The following is a 26,473-nucleotide window of genomic DNA, read 5'->3' as shown; positions in this document are numbered from 1 at the left end:
ACAAGAAGCTAGAGACGGGCTGGGTGGTCGAAGCACGGAGCCCAGCAGCAAATCAGCACAGCACCGCAGCAATCACGGGGAGGACCGTGCGATGGCTAGGGGGGGCAACCTACCGAGCAACAGGGTCAGAGGTCGCTCCCGTTCTCATTACTCCGTACTGGGACCTTTATCCAAAACAGGTAAGTAATTACGTTTTCAGATATTATACGATTTTTAAAGAATATTTAAAGATTGCAGAAATTGACACTTAGAAGAAATTTTACAGAAAAACAGTCAATGATTTCCCATGGGAGAAAATTGGGTTACTGGTAAGTACGGTTGTAAGTATTTTTCAGAGTCAGTGCTGGGCTCCAAGATCCAGCACTGGGAGCTCACCTAAGAGCAGGTGGGTATTTTCGTTTTCGTTACTCGGCTGATTTTTGGTGAATATTTTAAGTCTTGAAAAGTCCACACTTCGAAGAAATTTCAGGAAAAGCCAGTCAATGTTACCCTATGGAGAAAATTGAGTTATCGGTTTAAAGGTGAGTACTCGACTGGCAGAGTTAAGGTTCTGGGCATAGACTCGGGGGTCTCCCAGGGTCAGGTAGGTACCGTTGGTTCACCCTCAGCGGTACAAGGGCGGCCGGGTGCAGAGAGAGTTAGGCCCAATGTTATCCTATGAGAGGTAGGGGGGCCTTGGTTGGTGGCTGCTGACTAGCAGGCCACGCGGCTGTGGGAGCTGGGCTCCTGGTCACTTACTCAGGGCAAGTGGGGAAGTAGGTAGGTGTAGATGTTACACTGCCAGGGCCACTCGGGCGGCTGGGTGCAGGGTGCTTTTGAGCCTTCGGGTGCTCAATTGATTTCAATGGGAAATCTCCGGTTTAGAAAGACTGAAAGCTCGGGGACGAGGATTCTTCAGGTGCCACCACCACTTCGAGAGGTAAGTTGGGTAGTTGGAGGATAGGTAGGTACCCCGGGATTGGGCACAGGGGGCAGCGGGGCGCCACGTGCAGTGGTGCCTTTTGGTGTCGGGAAATCGTACCCTCTGTTGATCGCGGTAGGGGGGGCACATTGTTCTGAGGCTGCAGGCTTCTTCAGGAGTATCGAGGGAGGTCCTTGGGTACCGGACTCGGGGTCACAGTCGCCGTGGGGTCGTCCTCGTGGTCTTTGTTCACTCCGGCACTGGCCAGGCTTGGCTGGTGCAGAGTGTGCTGGGTTCGCGGTTCCGGGCTGCTGCCAGGGATTAGAAGTAGGTTTTGAGTAGAGCCTCTACTCATGGGAGTCCCAGGGGCTTAGAGCCAAAAGGTAGCCAGGTCCTCCGGGGTTTGTGAGGTTGCTGGCCAGAAGAGATGCCGGGTTGGAGCAGGTTCGAGGGTCGACAGGCCGGTAGGGCTGGGGACAAAGCAGTTGGTGTCTTCCTCTTCTTAGCAGCTGCAGGGCCGGTCTTCTTTCTTCTTGCTCTTCTTTGTATTTCGGAATCTGGAATCTGGGGATGGAAGGTTCAGGGTGCCCCTAAATACTAGATTTAGGGGCGTTACAGGTAGGTGAAGGGCAGGGACCAATGGGTCCCTGACCTGGGGTGGGTACACCCCCTATCCTGCCTCTCTCCTGTGGGAGGGGGTCAGTAGCCTAGTCCTGATAGGACAGGGCTTCCCATCTTCAAGATGGCGAGAGCCCGGAGATGTGCTTCACCTCGCCTCCCCCACCTGAGGGGTGGGGTTGGCAGGCTGGCACATCCCCTGTCCTTATTTGGTGTTTCCAGCCAAGCTTCCCGCCAGAGTGGGGGGTTGCAGAAGCTCACAGAGCCGGCATGCCTTTGAAGCTTCCCCCTGCCCATCCTCGGGGAGGAGATTTAGCACCTCGCCCAGGATGTGCATTGTTGCAGGCCCAGGAGAGCAGGGGCTCTCCCACCCAGGGGTCCAGCAACATGTCTGCTGTGTGGCAGCCTAGGCAGCCTCAGAGCAGACGTGGATTGTAGGTTAGGTTTTAAGGGGGCATCTCTAAGATGCCCTCTGGGGTGCTTGGTACATTAAATCCCACACTGGCATCAGTGTGGGTTTAATGTGCTGAGAAGTTTGATCCCAAACTTCTCAGTCTTCAGTGTTGCCATTATGGTGCTGTGGAGTTCGTGTTTGACGAGCTCTCAGCACCATGTACTCTTAAATGGCAGCACTGCACTTACAGGGCCCAGGAATAGACCTGGGTACTGTAGGGGCACAGGGCTCCTGCTCCTGTGCCCACACCACTGGCATAGGGCACCCAGCTAGAGGGGTGGCGGATGTATGCCAGGGCAGTATAGGTTGTTGGCATGGCACACAGGGATGTGTGCCATGTCGACTTTGTTTTGTCTTGTACCCAGACACTCAGCCTGCAAGGGCAGTGTGTTTGTGTTAGGGTACAGGGCCTCCAAGGGTGGCACAATAAGTGCTGCAGCCCTTAGAGGCCTTCCCTGGTCACAAGGCCCTGGGTACCTAGGGTACCATTTACCAGGGGCTGACATGTGGCCAGGGTTTGCCAATTTGGGTTTGAGGTTTTTAGGGAAGGAAGATAGGCCCTGGGCACCTGATTGGCAGGAGCCCAGGGCACACTCAGTCAAAGTACATTCAGCAATTCAGCAAAAAGTGGGGGCATACCATGCAAGAAAGATGGCACTTTCTCACACTCTCCTGCTGCCGAAAGTGCACTTGTGCTCCGGAAGTGCGCCCATGATTTGCTGAGAAATTACACCTGATTGATTGACTACAAAGCCATGCGGGGGCTGCCCTCAAATGCTTCCTGATTGCCTTTTGTTCGCTGCTCAGTGTGGGAATCCGAGCTTCGAGACGCTTGTAAAGCGACCCCCGAGGCCCGCCCCCATGCCTTTACATTAAACCCAAGTGCAAAAAGGCCCTCTTCAGAGTGGGCTCTTATAGCCCTTCAACAAATCCCACCTTCTCTTCCCAACCCCGGCCGAAAAGGGGTGTATTTGCTTTACTGTACAATATTGAGTGGTGATATGACTACCACAGTAGCTTATTTTCGGCTTCTTATTTGTGAATTTTGAAAGCCATCAAAGCTCCTCCGTCAAAAATATCTAGCGAAATAAGCAATAAATATCCTTGTAGCAAACGTTATAAATTGATGTACACAGCATCGTCGGCGCAGTACCACAAATAATATATATTTTACCTGTGCCAACAAAAGTTTGAGTGATAACTGAACGAGACCTCAGACAAAATATCCATTTAAAGTACTTCAAGACTGGATTGATCACTGATGCAACTTTTGTTGGCTGCATAACATTTAAGACAAATGTTTTATATATTAACTTCTTTGCAAGGTGTAGTTCAATGCATGCATTTGTAGTGATTGATTTGTGCCTACGGTCTGATTATTAGCCTTGTTGACCTTTTTTCGGGTCTTCATTGTTGTGACCAGTTGCTGGTGCTTATTAGTATTGCATACAATTAGAGTGAGGTGGGGTGGGGTGGGGCGGTTTCCACACTGTTAACAGTGGTGAATACTGCTGGTATGTTTGAGAGGGAGCGGTGTTGGGTTAATAGGAAGTTGACCTCAACTTAGAACAAGCATTAAAAATGCAATACGTCTCGCCTTTCATTAAGTTAAAGCCATTTGCTTTGCTATTCAATAGCATTAGCAAAGCAAATGGCTTAAACTTAATCAAAGGCGAGACCTATTGCATTTTCAATGCTTGTTAAGAGGAAGCAGTGGAGTGGTCACAACCTCGACATAAAACTTCAAAGACACAGACCTTAAATCTCATTTGGTGTCTGGAAATGGACTATAAGAAGGGGAGTTTGAGACCCCAAAATGTTGTCATATGACAAGCAATCAGACAGGCTTTGTGCGGATGGGAAACTCTGTAGGACTTCTGCCTGGAACCAGAAGCCTCCTAGCCTCCAGGCTGGGCGAGGGGTCATCACCCAGGGAAACAAGAGTGCCAGCTCTGAAACCTGGAGCACCAGTGTCTGCCGCCTTGCACCAACCAGTGTGCCTTGCGAGGAATAGGAGAGTGTTGGAGGTGTAGTTGGGAGCCCAGCCGAATGGCCTCCCAGTGCAAGGTCACAGCTACTGCACCGTGTTGGGTCAGTGCCCATGTGCAGATTCAAGTCTGCCACCCCTGAATGCGAGGAGAGGCTTGCTGGTAAGGCAGCCATGAGCAGAGTGCCATGCAGGGCAAGTGAAGCCTGTGCAGTGCTGGTTGCGGAGCCCCCCGTGTGCCAAGAGGGGCCGCTGTGGAAGTTATTGCCGGATACTGTGGGCCTCCTCCAGCATGGGTAACCCCGTGAGTGGCCCTGCACCGCCGGGGCCTTTGTTACATTCCTGCTGTGAATTTGCATGACCCATAGGTCACAAGGAAACATTGAGGATTGCACCTGAAATGCCCCAGTGAACTGACGGGGAAGCTGTGGGTGCATTGAGATCCCCACCCAAGAGCCTTGATCCCTTGGGGAGTGCAGAACTTCCCATAGAGGAGAACACCAGAGCACCTCCGATCTCTGCTAAAGCCAGCGGTGTAAGCTCAGAGTAGAGCACACGTGTCCGAACAGGACCAAAGCATTGCGAGTGACTGTGGACAGGGCACCCTCTGAGGCGATGCAAGCTTCCTTACTGCTGGAGCTGTTAGAGATTGGTTTCAGGACTATCAGGCCAGAGGGACTCGCTGCTAAAAGCACTGGGGCGCCAAGACACTTGACTATTTTGCTCAAAATTGGAGTGGACTCTTGAGTAAAGGCCAATTAGTGAGCATTTCGAAGCACAAAACCATTTTAATGAAAGGGTGGGGGAACAAGAGGCAACGGGGTAAACAGGGTAAGCTGGCCTCCAATCTACATGTACACACAAGAAAAAGCTACCCTATTTGCGGAACTGATTTCTAACACATATAGGGGCACATTATGCCAATGATTTAGGTGGTGTTGGACATTACAGAAATTGTATGGACTCGCCTCACACACCACCAGGTGTCATGCTTCATCATCGGCTGTCCTCCCCCTTTAAAAACCACATTTGATAAAGGGCGGGCCTGCACCTGGAGACAGGGAGGCACTTTATTAAAAATAAGTAGTGGAGACTCGGGGGGTGGGGGGTGGGTGGGGGGGAGAGTGGGTGCTTGGGGAGGGGTTAGTACCTCATTTCCATCTGTGTTGCCAACATGTTTCTGCCTATACGGCCCGGAGGGTCCATGGCATTCATCAGGGCGTGAAGAGAAAAGGGCTCCTATCTCGTCTCAGGCTGTAGGTTGGCACTAATCCAACTTTTTTATCTACATTTCAGGACACCCTATTTGAGGTATGGGAATGTCCCATGGAAAGGGGGTGGGGTTGAGGGGCCCCTGTAGTAAAACTTTCGTCAAGGTGCGTCCCTCGCCTTGTACCTAATGTCCGTCCTCGCTGCTTCCTTGGTGATGCTTACCGCCCCCCCCCCCCCCCTCGCCCCCCCCCCGGCTGTCCACTAATTATTTTTAATATCGAGCACAAGCTGCATCATTAAAATATTTTTTCCAGCACGGGCCTCCACTTAGTTTTAGAAGTGCCTCCCTGTCTCCAGGTGCAGGCCCGCCCTTTATCAAACGTGGTTTTTAGAGGACGAGGACAGCCGATGATGAAGCATGACACCTGGTGTTGTGTGAGGCCAGTTCATACAATTTTTGTAATGTCCACCACCACCTAAATCATTGGAATAATGTGCCTCTATATGTGTTCGAAATCAGTTCGGTGAATAGGGTAGCTTTTCTTGTGTGATACAATTAGTGAGCATTCCCTAGATGCGGCCACCAGTGAATGGGGAATAACCCCTACCACATTATGAAGAGCAGGAAGGACAGTGCCAGTGGAACACTAGAGCCGCGACTTAAAGGAGAAATGTGTTAATATTGTCTAAGTATGTCGTAATATTGCTTTGCATGCATAAAGTTAAAAATAAAATGCTACTTTTCATTACAAAAATAATAAGTATTTGACTGGACATTGATTTATTGGCGCTGCTGTTCACTTTTTGAGGAATGAGTTGTGTTCACCAACCTATATTCCTTGCAGTGTTACCCAGTGTAGAGAGGTTACAGACGTAAGGGGAAGCTTGCTCCTAGGTACTACTGAGGCAGTTCTAGAGAGAAGCACTCCTCCATTCCCCAAGGAGCGAAAAATGTGTACATTGTATTGTATGTTCTCTTTACCCCCCACTATTCTGACCCTGCTAAATTAATACATTTTGAACTTCACTGTACATCTGGCTTGAGACCTCGGAAAGGGTGATGATGTTTCATGTAAATGTCTGGTATGAGCTTTGCTTCAATTTACCATAATGGCCCAGTCGAAGTATGGAACAGACCCCGTCTGCCACACTTACACAGGGCAATAAAGTGGATTCCCCATGACTTGCAGTACCTTCCAGCTTTTTGGGACTGTTCATGTGGGACATGCTTTTAAGAGTATGGTATTTCTTATTGTAGAATACGATCACACAATTACCAGACGTCAGGGTGTTTATACAGATTCAGAGAAACGTCTCAACCTTATTATGAAGTCCCTTATTTGATATGCAGCATAAATAGTTTGTGCTTTAAGTGTATGGCCTCACTCATTCTTTATTTCTGGCCTGCTTCTATTCAAACTCTCACCCTTCTTCCCAGATCCTCATCTCTTTTGCTTTGCTCCCATTTTGTTCCTCCATCATCTTTTCCTACTTTTCTTCTTTCTCTTGTACCAGCCCACACAGCCTATTTATTTGCCCTGTGTTTTAACCAGCTCTTTTTCCATTCTGCCATAGGCTCTTCCACGTTGTGTATTTTCATAAATGTACAGTGGGGTGGGGGAGGCAAGGGCTGACGAGCAGAGGGTGGTGTCCAGAAAACTTTAACCCCCAAAATAAGAACCATCAAAATCTGGGAAATGCCCCGTCCTCTGTAAACCAAGTGCATGTCCATGCCAAGGGTTTCTTTTTGTGCCCTTCCAAAATTGGAGCTATGGTGATAGAAGTCCCTGCGTTTCTGGTACAATCTTGGTGTTATTTTCTCCACTTACCAAGGAATATTTCAATTGTGCTCTCTTGTGTTTTTCCCTTTCATCTCTATCTTATGCATTATTTTCTCTTCTCTAATCAAAATTATTTTTCCCTGAATTTTTTTCACTAGCCTTGTGTTTGCAACATTCTCTTTCTCTGGGTATTTCTTGAGGTAATAAAGAACCTTTGTTGTAGAATATTGTCCGCTCCTGCTCCATTGCCTTCAGTACCGTTGGCACAGTTCTTGTTTCCAAGATTTCTCTGGCTGTCACCCCCCAAACTCCAGATTAGAATGACTCGAGCCAATCTGCCATCACCCTTCCTGTGAAGGGGAAGGAAGATCACGACATATGTTCTTGAGGATCCTTCGTGTCGCACCTAATTCTCAAAATTCCAGTTAATAAAACAAAAACTACAAGTGTGACCAGTTAGCTCTTATTTAAGTGTATTATCTCCCCCATGTCCTTGATGTCATGACTTTGAATTATGTAGTTGGCATTACCTTACTTCCTATAAAGTTTTCTGTACCCTGTATTGCTGGTTTCCTGTGAGAGCTGCCTCACTTTGCCGTCATAGTAACATGTTATATGATGAGCTTATTTGTTTTCTCTTCTTAAATAGGAAACGAAGGAGAAGCAAGTGCGGGACAAGAAACGCCAGACCCTTGCCATCATTGAGAAGGTGAAACTGCATGCCCCCCAACTTCATTGTTTATAATAGCTGTCTACGAAGAGCTGTACAGGAAGACCATTGACAATAATTTATAGTAAACGTGGAGAGAGTTGGGAGGAGTCGGGAGAGATTGAACTGGCTTAGTATTGTAAGATTCCTTTTGAAGTGATGACTTGGTAACTCTAAGGATTAGGTGCAATTATCTTAAGCATGCTTTCTTATTAGATTTGCCAAGATTGATTAGTGGTATATGTAGGAAGCTAGCATTTTATATAGTGGACCACAAAGAGGTACACTGTGTAAAGAGTCTAGGCAAACCCCAAAGCAATTACAGAAACACAAATGACACCACATGCTCTCTTTTGGGGTAGTGTGGCAGAGCGGTTAAGCATATCAGAGGGTATTGCTAAGCATTTATTACACACACAAAAGCAGTAAATGAGACCACCCTCAAAGAAATCTGGCACCAATTTATAAATATAACACATACGTTTATGTACATTTAAATACCAAGATCATCGAAATTGGGTAAGTACTTTTCAAGTTATACATTTTTACAGTTTTCAGAAATGGACTTTTAATGCATTTTCTGGATTGCTAATGTAATCCTATGGAGGAAAAACATGTTTTGCATTCGGGCACTTGTCAGCGACTTATGGGACTGTTCTTCAGGACTAAGGTGAGTATGGGGCAAGTTCCAAGGTCACTGGAGGTTCTGTAGTAGCGGATCTCTGTGTATAGTCATAATCTAGTGAATAGTCCCGCCCATGTGCGCGGACCCCGGAGCAATAAAAATAATCTCTTAAGGTGTCAAATCATGCAGACCTGCATCCACCTTTAAGAGAGAATTTAATTAAAAGACAGATAATGCAGCCTATACCCACAGGCTACACTGTCCAGTACTTCAACTAGAATTCCACCAACATCCACAAACCGCACTGCCTGTTCAGCTTATCTCCACACAGGAAAAAACCCTGCCTCTACCAGCAAAAGCCTCTGGAATGATAGAGAGGAAGGAATGGACAGACAAGCCCCATAGGCTGCCATTATGTGGCTGAGAACAGGATACTGTGCCTTTAAGAAAACTTTCCAGATTTCCAGAACTTTCCCAGTATCCCAGAATGCACAGCAGGTCCCTTCTACCTTCAGTTCTTTTTTCCGGCTCCTGCTAGCAGGACCCTGGAGCATTAGCTCTTCATTTTTTGAGCTTTTATTCATTTTTAGTGATTTTTTTTTTTTTCTGGATTTTGAAGTTTCACTCGACGTCTTTGGCCTTTTTCTACATTCTGCTGTGGTTTATCTGAAAGAAACACGTTAGTTAGATTCCTCACCTTAGAATATCCCCAGGCGTCAGACTGGATCCGGAAGATTTTTCGTCAGCAATACCCCTTGCGCGTCGCTAGGCGTCGTCTGTGGCTCCGCGTCCGTCGTCGGCGTCGTGCGCCGGGATGACGTCGTCGGAGTACTTAGACGCCGCCCTCGCGCGCTGACGTCAGTTCTTCTTTTTTCCGCGCCAGTAAGCGCAGATCCGGGAGAGCTACCCCTTTTAGTCTTTTTTGACTAAATCTTTTTGATCATTTTTGATCCTTGTCTGTCGACATCTGGTGCCGGTAGGATGCCTGGGTTCAAGGCTTGTGAAGATTGTCATCGACTGATGTCGGTGACCGATCACCACCGCCGGTGCCTCTACTGCTTAGGCCTCGACCACGACGCGGAGTCGTGCAACGACTGTCAGGCCCTGACTTCGAAGGCTAGGCGGGAGCGGTCCCGCAAGCTTCTGGAGCTTCGCCACTCGGCTCCGCGTCGTGCGCGATCCCGGTCCAGGAGGAGGTCCAAGGATCGCTCGCGGAGCCCTAGCCGACGCCACCATCGCTCGTCGGGCTCCAAGTCGTCGGGTAAGTCTAAACACTCTAAGAAGTCGAAGCGGCGACATCGCTCTTCGGACTCCCCTCGCCGGTCGCGCGACTCGGCCGAGGGTCCAAGTGGTTCCACCCCCGCGGCTCCGGCGGAGCCGCAGGTGCCGCGTCCGCTCCCATACCTTCCGGTCCCTGGGGCTGACGCGGCGCCGGCGGAGATCAGTGCCTTCCTCTCGGCCATGAGGAGCCTGGCCCCGCCGTCGACGCCCGCTGGCGCGCCTTCGGGCCCCGCGGACTCGACTGGGCGACCTCGCGTGCCGGCGGCTCCGGCCCCGGCGCCGTCGACGACTCCGGTCTCGACGCCGCAGGTCCCCGCGGGGCCCTTGCCTGGGCCCCAGTCGACGCCGGTTGACCTTGTCACTCCTCCACCGGCGCCGACGCCTGAACCACCGACGCCGTCACCGGCGCCGCCGACGCCTGTGACGCCGACGCCCCGGTTTAGCCCTCATCCGGACCCGACGCCGGCACGGCGTCCGCCGACGCCGCATCCGACGCCGCTTGAGACCTACCATCTCTACAGTCCGGTTCCGATCATTCCTCCTGTTTATCAGGAATCGGAAGAAGGGGGCGACTGGGAGGGGTTCGAGGACCCTCTGGCTGTTCAGTCACAGCTTTCTCAGGACTGGGCAGATGAACTGGGGGAGGCCAGCGGACTGGACACCTCGCCAGACGCTGGATTCACTTCTCCTCCGACCGTGGCTTCGGAGGAGGGTGCAGCATTTTCTGTGGTGCTGCGCAAGGCGGCTGAGGCCCTTGGGCTCAAGTTGCCTGCCGTGGCTGTGAGGACCAACATCCTCACTGAGGTGCTTCAAACCTCAGCAAGCTCCACTGAGCCTCTGCTGCCGTTCAACGAGGCCCTCACTGACGTTCTGCAGGGCACCTGGTCCAAGCCCTCCACAGTTCCTCCTGTGGATAGGAACGTTGCCAGGCGCCACCGCCCTGCTCCGGGCGACCCCAGTTTCCTGTCCCAACACCCCACCCCCGAGAGTCTGGTTATCCAGGCCTCTACTTCCCAGTCCTCCTTCCCGACCGCTCCGCCGGACCGGGATTCCAAGAGACTCGAGCAGTTTGGCAAGAAACTGTTCTCGTCCCTTAGTTTGGGCCTGCGGTCCTTAAATACCGCCTGTCTCTTGGACCGTTATTCCCATTCCCTGTGGGATACGGTGGAGGACGTGCTGCCCCTGTGTCCGGAGGAGGTCCGGACGCGTCTTACCCAGGCTTTGGCCGATGGGAGGGATGCAGCACGGCACGCCATAAGATGTGGGCTTGACACCACGGACTCGCTAGGTCGGGCGATTTCCACCACGGTGGCGCTCCGCCGCCACGCCTGGATGCGGTCCACGTCATTTTCCGGGGATGTCCAGAACACCCTCATGGACATGCCCTTTGATGGCACTCGCCTGTTTGGTGAGAAGGCGGACAGTGCGCTGAACCGTTTTAAGGACTCCCGGGCTACGGCCAAGTCCTTGGGCCTCTCGGCTCCGCGGGCGCACACCTCCGCTTTTCGCCCCTTTCGTGGCCAAGGAAGGGGCGCCTCCTCACGTCCGCAAAGCCACCAGCCGCAGAACCAACCTGCGCGCGGTCGCGGACGTGGCTTCTGCCGTGGCGGAAATGGAGGACGACGTGGTCAGCCCACATCCACCCCGGCAGCATCCGCCTCAAAGCCTTCCTAGTCCGAGCTTTCAGGCCCATACCACGCCAGTGGGCGGCAGAGTTCGCCATCACCTGCTCCACTGGCGGTCCATAACATCGGACAGGTGGGTGCTGCAAATCGTCCGAAGGGGCTACTCCCTCCCCTTCGAGACGACCCCTCCAGCCATGCCACCACAGCACCACCGTATCTCGGGGGATCATTTGGATCTTCTCCGCGAGGAAGTTTCGGCTCTCTTGGCCAAGGGGGCCGTCGAGCGCGTTCCGAGTCCAGAAGTAGGTCGTGGTTGTTATTCCCACTACTTTCTGGTTCCCAAGAAGGGCAAGGGGGGCCTGCGCCCTATCTTGGACCTCCGGAACGTCAATGCCTTCCTCCGAAAGGAAAGGTTCAAGATGCTAACGTTGGCTCAGGTTTTAGCTGCCCTAGACCCTGGAGACTGGATGGTAGCGTTGGACTTGCAGGACGCATATTTCCATATCCCCGTCCTGCCGGCCCACCGGCGTTACCTGCGGTTCACGGTGGGCCAAGAGCACTTTCAGTTTACCGTGCTCCCCTTCGGCCTCACCAGTGCCCCTCGGGTGTTCACGAAAGTGATGGCAGTGGTCGCAGCTCATCTGCGCAGATCAGGGGTCCCAGTCTTCCCCTATCTCGACGACTGGTTGTTGAAGGCGGGCTCGCCCCAGGCAGTCGTCTCCCACCTCCAGACTACGGCGGATCTCCTGCATTTGCTGGGGTTTTCCATCAACGTGCCGAAGTCACACTTGAGTCCCTCTCAGAAGCTCCTCTTCATCGGAGCGGTTCTCGATTCGGCGCAGTTCCGGGTCCATCCTCCGGAACAGCGGGTCCGGGATATACAGGCCCTGATTCCCATCTTTCGGCCTCTATCCCGGGTTTCGGTCAGGCTAGTGTTGCGGCTTCTGGGGCTGATGGCCTCCTGCATCCTACTAGTGCATCACGCCAGGCGGCGCATGCGGGCTCTGCAGTGGGACCTGAAGTTTCAGTGGGCCCAGCATCACGGCAACCTGTCCAACCATGTCTTGATCTCGGAGGGTACTGCACAGCAGTTGCAGTGGTGGCTCACGGACCGCGAGTGGGTCAAGGGCAAGAGCCTCTCCCTTCCCCAACCGGAGCATGTCGTAGTGACGGATGCGTCCCTCCTGGGATGGGGTGGCCATATGGGAGAGGCGGAGATCAGAGGCCTCTGGTCTCCGGCGGAGTCTCGTCTCCACATCAACCTGTTGGAGTTGAGAGCGATCCGGCTTGCACTGAAAGCCTTCCTTCCCTCTGTCAGGGGAAGTGTCGTGCAGGTGTTCACGGACAACACCACCGCCATGTGGTACTGCAACAAACAGGGCGGGGTGGGGTCGTGGACCCTTTGTCAGGAGGCTCTGCGCCTCTGGACATGGCTGGAACACCAGGGCGTCACCCTGGTGGTTCAACATCTGGCGGGCTCTCTGAACGCCAGAGCAGACGAACTCAGCCGCCGGTGCATGATGGATCACGAATGGCGTCTGAACTCCGAAGTGGTGCAAGGCCTCTTTCAGCAGTGGGGAGAGCCTTGGTTAGATCTATTCGCCACCGAAGAGAACGCGCAATGTCAGCAGTTCTGCGCGTTGGAATTTCCAAGGCGGCACTCGCTCGGCGACGCTTTTCGTCACGAGTGGAGTTGCGGTCTGTTGTACGCCTTTCCGCCTATACCACTTCTGCCCAGAGTGCTGAAGAAGATCAGGCGCGACCGGGCCCAAGTCATCTTGGTGGCTCCGGATTGGGCACGAAGATACTGGTATCCCGAGCTACTCAGTCTGTTGACCGATCCCCCGATACGTCTGCCCCTTCGGGAGGATCTTCTGTCGCAGCAGCAGGGGACGGTCCTCCACCCGAACCTGTCCAGCCTCCACCTCCATGCGTGGAGATTGAGCGGCGGCAGTTGATGCCATTTGACTTGCCTCCTGAAGTCTGTGATATCATTCTGGCAGCCAGGCGTCCCTCCACAAAGTCGGTATACGCCTGCCGGTGGAACAAATTTGTGGCATGGTGCACAGCAAAGGCTGTGGATCCCCTTTCCGCCCCTCTTTCTGAGGTTCTCCTCTTTCTTCTTTCTCTGGCCCGGCAGGGCTCTGCCCTGGGCACCCTGAAAGGTTATCTTGCTGCCATCTCCGCCTTCTTGCGGCTTCCTGATCAGCCTTCTCTTTTCAAGTCCCCTGTGGTTACACGCTTTCTCAAAGGCATTACACACACGTTCCCTCCTGTCCCTTTTGTAATGCCTCAGTGGGACTTGAATCTGGTTTTGACATTCCTGATGTGCGCTCCCTTCGAGCCTCTTCACAATTGCCCTCTTCGTCTTCTAACTCTAAAGACTGCTTTTCTGGTAGCCATCACCTCGGCTAGACGGGTGAGTGAGCTCCAGGCTTTATCTTCAAAGCCTCCTTTTCTATCTGTTCATCCGGACAAGGTTGTCCTTCGGCCTCGTCCCTCCTTTCTTCCTAAAGTGGTGACTCCATTTCACCTTGGGCAGTCTGTCACCTTGCCCACCTTCTTTCCGCCTCCGCATCCTTCCAAAGAGGAAGAGAGGCTCCACCGTCTGGACCCAAAACGTGCGCTCTCCTTTTATCTGGACCGCACAAAACAGTTCCGGGTGGACGACCAGCTTTTTGTTGGGTACGTGGGCGCTAAGAAGGGGAAAGCTGTGCACAAACGAACCATCTCTCGGTGGGTCGTTTTGTGTATAAAAATCTGCTATTCCTTGGCTAAAAAGGACCCTCCTGTTGGGCTGCGCGCCCATTCTACTCGGGCCACGGCGGCTACTACTGCCTTGGGACGGGGAGTCCCTTTGCAGGACATCTGTCAGGCGGCGACGTGGGCTTCGCTACACACGTTTGCCAGGCATTATTGCCTTGACAGCCAAGTCCGGAGGGATGGCTTCTTTGGCCGTTCTGTCCTCCAGGACTTTCTGGTGTGATCTTGGTTCGCAGACCCACCACCGGGGATGGTATTGCTTGGGTATCTATTCTAAGGTGAGGAATCTAACTAACGTGTTTCTTTCAGATGAACAAGTTACTAACCTTCGGTAACGATGTATCTGTAAGAAACATTAGTTAGTTAGATTCCTCACCGACCCACCCATCCTCCCCGTTCTGCGAACTGACATCTAGGGTTAAGGTTGTCCTTTCAGGCCCCTAGATTTTATTTTTGGCACCAGTGTCGGTCTTTGCATGGCTCTGCGTTCCTGGCGCGGAAGGCTATGTACAAGAACTGACGTCAGCGCGCGAGGGCGGCGTCTAAGTACTCCGACGACGTCATCCCGGCGCACGACGCCGACGACGGACGCGGAGCCACAGACGACGCCTAGCGACGCGCAAGGGGTATTGCTGACGAAAAATCTTCCGGATCCAGTCTGACGCCTGGGGATATTCTAAGGTGAGGAATCTAACTAACTAATGTTTCTTACAGATACATCGTTACCGAAGGTTAGTAACTTGTTCTTTAGCAGAATTTCTGCAGTTTGCTTGTCTCTATACAATCTGGCAAGGGCTTTGACTGCGGTAGGAAATAAAGGCCACAGCTGAAGCTCACAGAGTTTGTCTTCTGTGCTTGCCTGTGTCTTGTGTCTTTGACACCTGTCTAGGCATCTTCTTCAGCCTCTGGGTAAGGAGAGGGTAGCTCCTCTACCACGTCCCATGCTGTGGCCACGGGGGCTTTCCCCAGTAGGAACGCGGCTGTAAAACTACGCGATTCCGGTCAGCATCGAGGACGGTGACGTCGAGAGCAGGTATGACACCGAATGCTCTCCATCGCCCCAAGAAAAAGCCCACGTCAAGGAGTGACGTCGAGGGCTTGACGTCGAGGGCTCGACGTCGATGCTATGACGTCGACGTCGATGCTTGACGTCGACGTCGATGCTTGACGTCGACGTCGATGCTTGACGTCGACGTCGATGCTTGACGGCGACGGCGATGCTTGACGGCGATGCTTGACGGCGATGCTTGACGTCAACGCCGATGCTTGACGCCGATGCTGGACGTCGACGGCGATGCTTGACGTCGACGCCGATGCTTGACGTTGACGCCGATGCTTGATGCTTGACGTCGACGGCGATGCTTGACGTCGACGGCGATGCTTGACGTCGACGGCGATGCTTGACGTCGACGGCGATGCTTGACGTCGACGGCGATGCTTGACGTCGACGGCGATGCTTGACGTCGACGGCGATGCTTGACGTCGACGGCGATGCTTGACGTCGACGGCGATGCTTGACGTCGACGGCGATGCTTGACGTCGACGGCGATGCTTGACGTCGACGGCGACGCTTGACGTCGACGGCGACGCTTGACGTCGATGCTTGGCATCTACGCGATGCTTGACGTCGACGGCGACGCTTGACGTCGATGCGACGCGATGCTTGGCGTCTACGCGATGCTTCACGTCGATGCTTGACGTCGAGGCGATGCTTCACGTCGATGCTTGACGTCGAGGCGATGCTTGACGTCGAGGCGATGCTTGACGTCGAGGCGATGCTTGACGTCGAGGCGATGCTTGACGTCGAGGCGATGCTTGACGTCGAGGCGATGCTTGACGTCGAGGCGATGCTCGGCGTCGAGGCGCAGTGATGCTCGGCGTCAAGGCGCAGTGATGCTCGGCGTCAAGGCGCAGTGAAGTGAGGGTCGACACCGCTGTGGTGGTGACGTCGCAGTGATGGTGATGTCATGGGGAGGTCCCGTTCTGGACCTCGCTCCATAGGGAGCCTATCATCATAGGCGGGGACTTCGTTTTCCCGGCAACGTCGACTCTCGACGCTGAGCTGGGGTTGGACGCCGAGGAACCCTTCGGAGTCGGGGGCTACTTATACGTGGTCCGCTCAGAAGCGAGGGACTTTGGTCCCTTCGCTTAGTTGGGAGTGTCTGCGTACCGGCTCACCATCTAGGTCGCCTCCTGCTCCGCCCCCACGGGTGATACCACGGGGATGCCGCAGAATTCTCTCCGGCTCCTCTCCCATTCTCCGAGGGGCCTGTGGCTCCTCAGCCGGCATCGGTCCCATGGACTCCGCTGTCTTCCATAAGGTCCCGTCGTCACCGTTATGGAAAGTCTCGGGTCAGGCATGCCAGGGATGCATCTTACGTGAGTAGGGAGAGGGGCTCTCCTGCTCTTACGAATTTCCCCCTGAGCGGGTTGTTCACTGGTGTGTGGTACTTGACTTCCAGTAAAGGAAGTTTTGTATGCGGTCACCGGCCAGTAGATTCTGGCTTCGGAGCGGCCTGTATAGTTGACATCAGTGAGGCGTAAGACTCTACAGATGAAACCTCTAGCTGGGCCGTTGTGATAAATCCCTGTGTGAGGTCCTTCCCCAAAGGGTGGATCTCCTGCCCAGAGACAGGGATAGTCTAGAGGGCATGATGGTTGCGGATATCTTCTTCGGCTCTGCAGCAGATATTTCGCTTCAGGCGAAACCTGGGCGTCGCCCTGGTTTTGTTCTACGGCGACATGCTTGTCTTCGTCTGACATCTCTGAAGCCTGCGGCACAGCAGGGTGTTTCTAATCTCCCGTTCTCTGCCGCAACTCTTGTGCTCCCATGCGGATAGCGAGGTGGCCCGCATGGAGGCCGAGGCAGAGGCTTTGAAGGCTGTAGGTGGAGAGGGGCATGGAGAACGGCTTAAGGCCGCCTGCCCTCTCCAGCGGCGTTATGCCTCCCAGATTTTGTTTCTGCGGTCTCGGGCCGCCATTGAATCATTCAGCTGAATGTCGTGCGACTCTTCCAGTTCTCCTCCAGCCCCTCCAACTCAATCGCGCTAGATGCGCGAGTTGTAGAAGGAGGCCACCACCCTCTTCCAGTAAAGGAAGATAGGATCGGCTCCTCGGGGACGGAATGGAATGGGATGGTACTCGCTGTTCCTTCTAGTGTGCAAGGGAGACATGACCGAGTTTGGACCAGTGTTCGGCGTGCGACAAGCCGACTCGTGGGGTCAAAGAGTAATAAATTCCGGTGGAGGTCCCTGCATTAGATTTCCCCTCAACTTCATCAGGGAGACGTACTATGCGCATTAGATCTGGAGGCCACGGATTCTCACGTACCCCTGGCCGGGAAATTATCGCGAGTTCCTGCTTTTCACAGTGGGCAACGACCATTATCATTGCGTTGTGCCTCCTTTCGGCCTGAAGCCAACACCTCGGAATGTTCCATACGCAAGGACGTAGTGGCTGCGCATATGAGAGTAACAGTGTCTTTGTCTATCCGTTTCTGGACTACTGGTTGATCAAGGCAGCTCCTTTCAGGTAGCGCGCCTGCATTTCACTCGGACTTTCTCTCTCTTACTTCGTTTGGGCTGCCGCACCAACCTCACGAGGTCTGTCTTGGCTCACCGACTGTGTGTCCTTCGGAGGGGAGACACTCTTCGATCCTTCGGAAGGCTCGAGTTCTCATAATCATGCCCTCCCCAACGGTGGGGCCGGTCTCGCCTCTGACGATTGGTTGATCAAGGCAAACTCCTTCTCGGAAGCACAAGCGCACTTCCAGAAGACGTGCGTTCTCTTGAACAAGCTGGGGTTGCACGACGACGTGTCCAAGTCTGTCCCGACGCCGGTCCAGTGCATACCGTACGTGGGGGCCTCCATCTCTACGCTGTCAGTAAGCATGTCTCCTTCGGAGGAGGGACGATTGTCACTCCTTCGGAAGACTCAGGCCCTTATGACCGCTCCATCGACAACAGTGAGGAAGGTGTCTTCGCTGCTGGGATCGATGGCCTCATGTATCTTCCTCACACATGGCTGCACATGAGGCCACTGCTGGAGGGCTTGGAGGATCAGTGGGATCAGAGGACAGGTTCTTGGGACGACAAGATACGGCTGTCGCTACATGCTCTTCAGTCTCTGAAGTGGTGGTGTTCGGCGGAAAACCTCCTCAGGGGGTTCCCTGCCACAAGGTCATTCCCACGAAAAGTGTCGTGACGGATGCGTCTCTCCAAGGCTGGGGAGCGCATTCCGGGGACTTGCAGATTCAGGGAACGTGGTCCCCGTTGGAGTCGACGTACCACATCTATTTCCTGGAACTCAGAGCTGTCTTCCTGGCACTGAAGGCCTTCCTGCCGTCTTTCCAGACCAACTCGCTGCTGATACAGAAGGACAATACAACCACTATGTATTACCTCAACAAGCAGGGGGGGGTCGACATCGCGTACTCTGTCGCAGGAGGCGCATGCGATCTGGCACTGGCTTCTGGCCCGAGGGCTGACGATTACGGCCACGCATCTGCCAGGGGTGCAGAATGCTCAGGCGGAAGCACTGAGCAGGCTGCTTCAGGAAAACCACGAATGGGTCTTAAACGACGAAGTACTAGGAGAAGTCTTCGCAAGGTGGGGGACTCCAGACGTAGATCTGTTCGCCACCGCCGAAAACAGCAAATGCCGAGACTTCGCATCCAGGTACTACCAGCGGGAGACGCTGGGGAATGCGCTATGGATCGATTGGTCGAACAGCTTTCTGTACGCTTTTCCACCCATTCCCCTGATTCCGGCAGTGCTCATCAAGCTGTCCCAGTCCAGGGTGCGGATGATCCGGATCGCCCCGGAATGGCCCAGACAGTGGTGGTTCACGGACCTACTTCACCGGTATCTCCTTCCTCGCATACGGTTGCCGTGCAGGCCGGACCTTCTCACGAAGTTCGGGGGGCGGATGGTGCACCCCAACCTCTCGTCTTTGAGTTTGGCGGCATGGCTCCTGAAATAGCGCGATATGGCCATCTGAATCTGCCAGAAGATTGTATGGACATACTGAAGGAGTTTAAACGGCCTTCCACTAGGACGTCTTATGCCTATCAGTGGAAGAGGTTCTGTATCTGGTGTAAGTGCAAGAACTTTGATCCTACGACATGTAAGGAAGATGTCATCCTTCCGTACCTTTTGCATTTGGCGCAGTCTGGCCTTAATTTCCATTCCATTAAGGTTCATCTGGCTGCTTTGACTGCTTACAGGAAATGCCCTTCACAGACTTCCTTCTTTCAGATCCCTGTGGTCAAGGATTTTTTTGGAAGGCTTGAAGAAAGTGTTTCCTCCTGTCAGACTTCCCTCGCCTTCCTGGGACTTGAATGTGGTGCTGTCCAGACTGATGAAGGAGCCTTTTGAACCCGTTCACAAGGCTTCATTGCAGCACCTATCCTGGAAGGCGGCGTTCCTAGTGGCCATTACATCGGCCCGCAGGGTGAGTGAACTTCAGGCATTATGTTGTCAAGAACCTTATACTGTATTTCATGCTGATAAGGTTGTGATGCGTACTCACCCTGAAATTTCTTCCTAAGTTTATCTCTGATTTTCATGTCAACCAGACCATAACTTTGCCTACGTTCTTTCAGAATCCCTCGTTGCCAGCGGAAAGGTCTCTCCATTCCCTGGATGTTCGGAGGGTGTTGAAATTTTATCTGGATACGACCAAGGATATTCGTAGGTCAGACCAATTGTTGGTTAATTATGGATCAGTCGGGTCCAGTCTCGCGACCTCTAGCAGTCCATTTCTCGGTGGATTGTGTCCTGCATACAATTGTGTTATCAAAAGGCTAATAAGACCTTAGGGGGGTAAACCTAAGGCTCATTCCACCAGGGGCAAAGCGGCCACGACTGCTTTGCTGCGTAATGTTCCGATTGCAGAAATATGCAAGGCGGCCACTTGGAAGTCGGTCCATACCTTTGCTGCGCATTACTGTCTGGACGTGGATGCCAGGGCAGATGCTCAGGTTGGGCAGGCTTCGCTGCGAAATCTGTTCGCACAGTAGTGGTATTGTCTTGTTTCTTCTCCACCGCCGTTGTTGTATGGGGATGGGCTTGCCATTCTATTCACTAGATTATGACTATACACAGAGATCCCCTACTACAGAAGGAGTAGTTTCTTTTCTGTAACTCCAGTTCTGTAGTAGGGGTATCTCTGTGATAGTCATAAGCGCCCGCCCTCCTCCCCGGTGGAGAGATAATTCTTCATGTGAGGAATGCTACAGGTCTGGCGTGCTACGCCTTCAAAAAGAACTGAAGGTAGAAGGGACCTGCTGTGCATTCTGGGATACTGGGAAAGTTCTGGAAATCTGGAAAGTTTTCTTAAAGGCACAGTATCCTGTTCTCAGCCACATAATGGCAGCCTATGGGGCTTGTCTGTCCATTCCTTCCTCTCTATCATTCCAGAGGCTTTTGCTGGTAGAGGCAGGACTTTTTCCTGTGTGGAGAAAAGCTGGACAGGCAGTGCGGTTTGTGGATGTTGGTGGAATTCTAGTTGAAGTACTGGACAGTGTAGTCTGTGGGTATAGGCTGCATTATCTGTCTTTTAATTAAATTCTCTCTTAAAGGTGGATGCAGGTCTGCATGATTTGACACCTTAAGAGATTATTTTTATTGCTCTGGGGTCCGCGCACATGGGCGGGACTATTCACTAGATTATGACTATCACAGAGATACCCCTACTACAGAACTGGAGTTACAGAAAAGAAACTACTCCTTCTCGGGCGTCCTGGTGAAGGGGTGTGGCATGGCATTGGTTGTCCCATTCACTTCGATAGGAGAACAGTCTGGTTACAAGGAGTCTGCAAGCTGGGCCTTGGGGACCAGTCGGAGAGAACCCACATGGGTTTGAGCCTTGAGATCCTCACACACACAGGGCCACCCTTCGGCCACTTCTCCTCCGGCTGTGGGGCAGGGCAGTGGTATCTTTTGGTGTCTGATTCCGGTGCAGGAATCTCTCGCAGTTGGAGGGGGCCTGCAGAAAGAAGCTGCAGGCAGTGACTTTAAGTCCAGTCTGGGCAAACCCAAGAATGGGCATAACTCTAGCCACCCCGTTTACACCATGTGGGAAAGTGCTTCTTTTGACCTAGTTAGCCCACACTTTTTTTTTTTTTTTTTTTGAAAACCTTTATTGATATTTCAATCAATTACACGTATGGGCCTACAACCCCCGGGGCCGGCCGCTAAACAGTCAGAATAACAGAAAGCAAGTCTTATCACAAAATCTCGACGTTAGCATACTCTCAGTCTCTGAACGGCCCAAGTAGGAGACAAGGATAATAAAGGTTTACATTTTATAATAGAAGAGGATGGAAGGATCAGGCGCCAAACAGTTTCCCAGCAGCGAAAAATGGCAGGCAGAATGATGAACGTAAACAATAAACAGTAGTCTATCTAGGCAATGGCGCTGAAACAGGAAGTTCAGGATGTGAAGGATTGACACGGCCATTTGCACCTGCAACCCCCCTGCCCCAAGACCCAGGAAACTCCACGGAAATTATGGCACTCCGGAAACAGCAGTGATTAACAACAAAGGAGTTCTACCATGCTGATCCCAGAAAAAGACAGAGAAGAATAAGAGAAGAAAAGGAGGCCATAGAAAAAAGGGGTTAAAGACTAAAGAATCCCCCCCCCCCCCAACCCCCCACCCTGCACCTCTGCAGATGAGTACGGCCCCCCCCCCAGCAGTGTGCCTGTCGCCCCTGAACCAGACCCGAAATATAGAAGAAACAGAGAAAAAGAGTAGGAAAAGAACCCCCACCAGACGGGGGGGGTAGAGAAAGTATTAATAAACTGGAGGAGGGCCTGTAAAACACGCCCCCGGCTTCTCCCTCCCGCACCATACGTTTTCCCGCAAAGCATACAATACAGAACACGAAATCGACCCTGTCAAAGTGAAGTAAGGAGCATTACGCACTTGGTACACTAACAGTTATGCCGTGAGAGCACACAACGCCCGAGCCCGCCCGCCTAGTAGATGACCATCTCTGAAGGGTCAGCCTCATCCTTGGCCACTCTTTGCAAACCCACCCATGCATACCCCTCGTCCCAGTGCCATGTCCAGTGTTACCAGGAAGAAAGGCGTCCAATAAAGATCAGGAAGCGACACACACAAGTAGGGTAGAGGGCTCTGAAGGTCGACACAATCAGCTCTATGGAGGGTCGTCTTTCCCAGTGCTGAGCCAGGATTTACACTGCACACCAGGCCCAGGAAGGCGGAATCAGGCAGAGTAGGCGACCGTTGCTTGGATGTTGCCTGAGTCGTCGGAGGCCGCGCACGGGACAAGGCCACCACCCCCCACTCAGGTCCGAGACCTCCGGAACAGACCAGATCCACAGCCAGCTGATCGCACGTTAATATACTGTCCGGAGAGTCCAGGCGTGCACTATTCACAGGGGCGGCCACTACACTGTCCCCTCGTGCGCGGTGTAAGAAGTCCCAATGTACCTGGGGATAGGCAGGCGGCAACTGTTCCAACGCTGATGTCACTCCATCGAGCTTGCTCCCCAACACCCAGGCGCCGTGAACCAAGGTGGAATGAAGGGCACCGAGGGCCTCGAGAAGGTCACCGTACCCCAGTACAGCTCCCGGCGCTTGCTCCGCTCCTCAGAGGCGCACCCTCCCAATCCTGCTGCAACCCAGTGTACAGGATAGGGGACACTGTCCTACCAAAATGGCCGCTGGGTAGATCCAACCCAGATCGGGACCGGGACTCAGGCCCAAGCGCCTCGGGTTCCATGTCGCTGGAAACAGGGTTCCGGGGGCAGGCAAATGATGTGTCCGGTGTGTGGTCACGGGCCACAGTCGTCCCCACCACGGACCAGTGCCCGCGAAAATCCGGGAGCAGCCCGCGAGAATCGGGGCGAGTTACGGGCGGCGTCCGGGCAGCTCACCGGCGAAGGCTGAGGCAATCACTGGAGAGTCTTGGAGTTGCCACCTCGGGCACGCACCCGTTCCGCTACGCTTAGTGGTAGGAACGACCACGGCGAAACGCAGGCCGACATTCGCACCACTCCGGCAGTCCGACTCCACCCAGTCACCGAAGGCCGCTGTTGTTGCACTGCCGCCCGGCCACGGCGTCCACTCGAGGTCCCGGCTCCAGGGCTGCACAGGCCGCAAACTTCAGACGGACATTTCTCCGGCGGTACCGCTGCCAGAAACTTCGGGGTCACACGGTCGGTTGCCGCTCGCGTTCACCAACACGGGCAGATAGCGCAGGCTAAGGATCTCGTGCAGGATATCTGTGCGGGGTGCGGAGGTTCACAGAGCCGGGAGCCTACGCTGCCATCCCGGTCGCCATCTTGGCTCCTCCTCCAGCCCCCACTTTTTTGCCTGGCACTTGATCCTCTCCATCCTTCCCCCTCTGAGAGGTCTTCACCATTCTCAGAGGGATGGTCCTTAGCATACCCTGCCAACAGCTCGTGGAGCTTTTGTTTGGAGGGATGGGACTCCATGTTAAAATGTTTTAGTTTACATAAAGACCTTAACTCCCTGAATTCCTAGTGGAGATGAGGGGTGAGGTTGAGCTTCTCAACTCTATCCTCTGTTATTAGTTATATTTTCACTAAGAGCTGGGTTCTTGTTAAGAGCCATTGTAAAAGAAAAACGTCTAACCCCTCTTACCCCTAACTAAAGTGAGCTGTTATTTTTCTAAAATTTTAAAGGGACTTAATCAAGGCCCTAACAAGACTTTTAGTAATTTGGAAAAAATAGTGAATTCGGAATTTCTGTAGACAATATAGGAGTTCTGTCGTGTGATCATGTGTTGACCAAGTCAGTCCAACAAATGCAAAGTTTTATGTCCCGCTGCTGATCCAGCAATGTAGGAAGCTGGCTCTGTATATACTATACCAAAGTGAGGTATAGTGTGCACAGAGTCCAGTGGAACCCCAAAGGTAGGCAGAGCTAAAGTTAGATAGAACCTCACTCTCTATTTGTGATAGTGTGGGCGAGCAGTAAGGCAGTATTAGAGGGTAGTGTTAAGCATTTGTTGTACACACTCAGGCAGCAAATGATGTCACTCACTCAAAGACTGGACTCAGACCAATTTGATTTGTATAAAAATATTGTTCAATTCTATTTATTTTCTAGAACCAAGCAAGCCTGGCACAGGTAAGTGTAAATGGTACTTTTCAAGGCAGGTTGAACAATACAAGCAAACTGAATGAAAATATATTTGTTACAGGTTTGTAAATACTTTCAATACAGTGGAAATTACTGTTAGATTACTTTTCAGATTACTTTTTGGATTACTTTGTCTACTCAGTGTGATATGCCTAGACATCACACTGGGACATTTCCTGGAGAAAAGGTAAGTAAAGCAGTTTTTAGATATTTGTGGTTTTTCAAGCTCTCATACAAAACCAACTTTCACAAGAAAGCAGTCAATGCAGTCCTATGGGAGGAAATTAGGTTATCGGTTTAAGGTAAGTACTTGGGTTTGGGAGTTGGTTTTCTGGTGTTAGAACCAGGGTTCCCCCAGGGTCAAGGATGAACTCTCAAAGCACCCTCAGCTGCACTAGGGCGGACAGGTTTAAAGTGCTGAGCCCCAGTGTTATCCAGTGGGGGATAAGGGGCCTCCGGTTGGTGGCTGCTCATGAGCTGGCCACAAGATTGTGGGAGCAAAGCTCCTGGAGTTAGGCTCAGGGTGAAGGGGAATCAGATTTGGCACCCAAAGAACACCTGCAGCGACGCAGGGGCAGCTGGGTGCAGGGTGCTCTTATGGCGTTGGGTGCCCTGTTGATTTCAATGGGGATTCTCAGGTTGCAACAAACACTGCAGGCTCGGGGACGAAGATCTTCTGGAGGTGACCATGGGTTGGAAAGGTAAGTTGGCATGTCTCGGGATGCTGGGCCACGGTCGGTTGGGCCACCCACGGCACGTTGGGTGCAGGGGTGTCTTTAGGCGTCTGGTCTTCTTACCAGCTTCGGTCAGTGGGGTCCTCCAGAAAGGGGCTGCAGGCGTCGATTTGGAGATTCGAGGCAGGTCAAAGATCACCAGATCTCAGGTCAGGAGAAGACCTCCTCGCGATGTTGAGCCCTTTGGGCCGTGGGCGTCTGGTGCAGAGTGGTGCAGTCGCGAGGATTTTGTCAGTCTTTTGTTAAGCAAATCCGGTGCTCACTGGAGATAAAGTCTTGGTTTGGGAAGGCAGGGAAGGTCCTTCGGATTCTTGAGGGCTGCTGGCTACAGGACACACCAGGATTTCGCAGGAGCAGGTTCGAGGTAAGGACAGGCCGGTAGGGCTGGGGCCAAGTCAGTGGGCATCCTCCTCCTCTTCTTGGTTCAGTACAGCTTCTTTGGTCCATCTTCTCCTTTTCTTCTTAGTTGGTTCCTGACTTTGGAGGCAAGGTTCGGTGTTGCCTCTAAATACTAGATTTAGGGGCATTCGAGGTAAGAAAGTCTGGACCAATGGGTCCCTTCCTTGGGATGGGTGAACCCCCTATTATGCCCCCCTCCAGTGGGAGCGGGGCATTTGTCTCTCTGGTTGGCTGGGTCCCCCATCTGCTTCACCTCGCCTCCCCACCTGAGGGTTGGTGCTGGTAAACGTGGGCACACCTCTCTTCCTCCGGTTCTCCCATCCAAAGTGGGGGGCCGAACAAATGGGGCCAGTTGCTGGAAGCAGCAAATGGCTGGGGTAGCTCACAAAGGCGCCAAGCCTTTGAAGCTTCCGCTTTGTGAACCCTGCCCAGCCTGGAGTAGGATGCTTGGCACCTTGTCCCAGGATGTGCATCGTTTCAGACACTAGAGAGCCGCAGGCTCTCGACCCAGGGGTCCAGAAACATGTCTGGTGGTGGTAGCTGGCAAGCAGCCCCTCAGCCATGACACTAGTGTTAGGTGGTTTTTCAGGGGGCATCTCTAAGATGCCCTCTGAGTGCATTTTTCATTAAATCCTACACTGGCATCACTGTGGGTTTAATGTGCTGACAAGTTGGGTACCAAACTTCCCAGTTTTCAGGAAAGCCATTATGGTGCTCTGGAGTTGGTAATGAAAAACTCCCAGTACCATATACTCTTAATAGCATTACTGCACTTATAATGTCTAAGAATTAGCTTAGACACCGTAGGGGATACAGGTCTCATGCACCTGTACCCTCACCACAGGTATAGTGCACCCAGCTAGAGCGGTGGCTGATCTATGCCAGGGCAGTGGGTTGTAGGCATGGCACACAGATGTGTGCCATGTCGAATCTTGGTTCTGCACCAAAACACACAGCCTGCAATGGCAGTGTGTGTGTGTGAGGGTGGCACAATAAGTGCTGCAGCCCCTAGAGGGCTTCCCTGGCCACAGTTCCCTTGGTAACTATCTTACCATTTACAAGGGACTGACATGTGGCCAAATAATGCCAAATGTGTTTTATTTTAATGTGGTTTTAGGGAAAGAACATAAGCTCTGGTTGGTAGGAACCCAGGGCACACTCAGTCAAAGTATATTAACAGTTTGGCAAAAACTGAGGGTGACCATGCAAAAAGAGGGCACTTCCTTACAAGTCTGTGCAGAGCATAT

General features: G+C 52.7%; 1 protein-coding gene across 1 annotated transcript in view; it reads left to right on the top strand.

Moving 5' to 3' along the window:
* Positions 1–26,473, top strand: part of PATL1 (PAT1 homolog 1, processing body mRNA decay factor) — a 278,312-nt gene that overhangs the window by 166,800 nt on the left and 85,039 nt on the right. Inside the window, exon 13 of the mRNA XM_085651893.1 lies at positions 7,603–7,662. Coding sequence (XP_085508019.1) covers positions 7,603–7,662 — 60 coding nt within the window. The remainder of the gene's footprint in view (positions 1–7,602; positions 7,663–26,473) is intronic.

This window comes from Triturus cristatus, chromosome 4_1 (assembly GCF_964204655.1).
Source record: "Triturus cristatus chromosome 4_1, aTriCri1.1, whole genome shotgun sequence".
Taxonomy (NCBI): Eukaryota; Metazoa; Chordata; class Amphibia; order Caudata; family Salamandridae; genus Triturus; species Triturus cristatus.
Note: the sequence above shows the minus strand (reverse complement) of the source record. Positions and strands in the feature narration are given on the sequence as shown.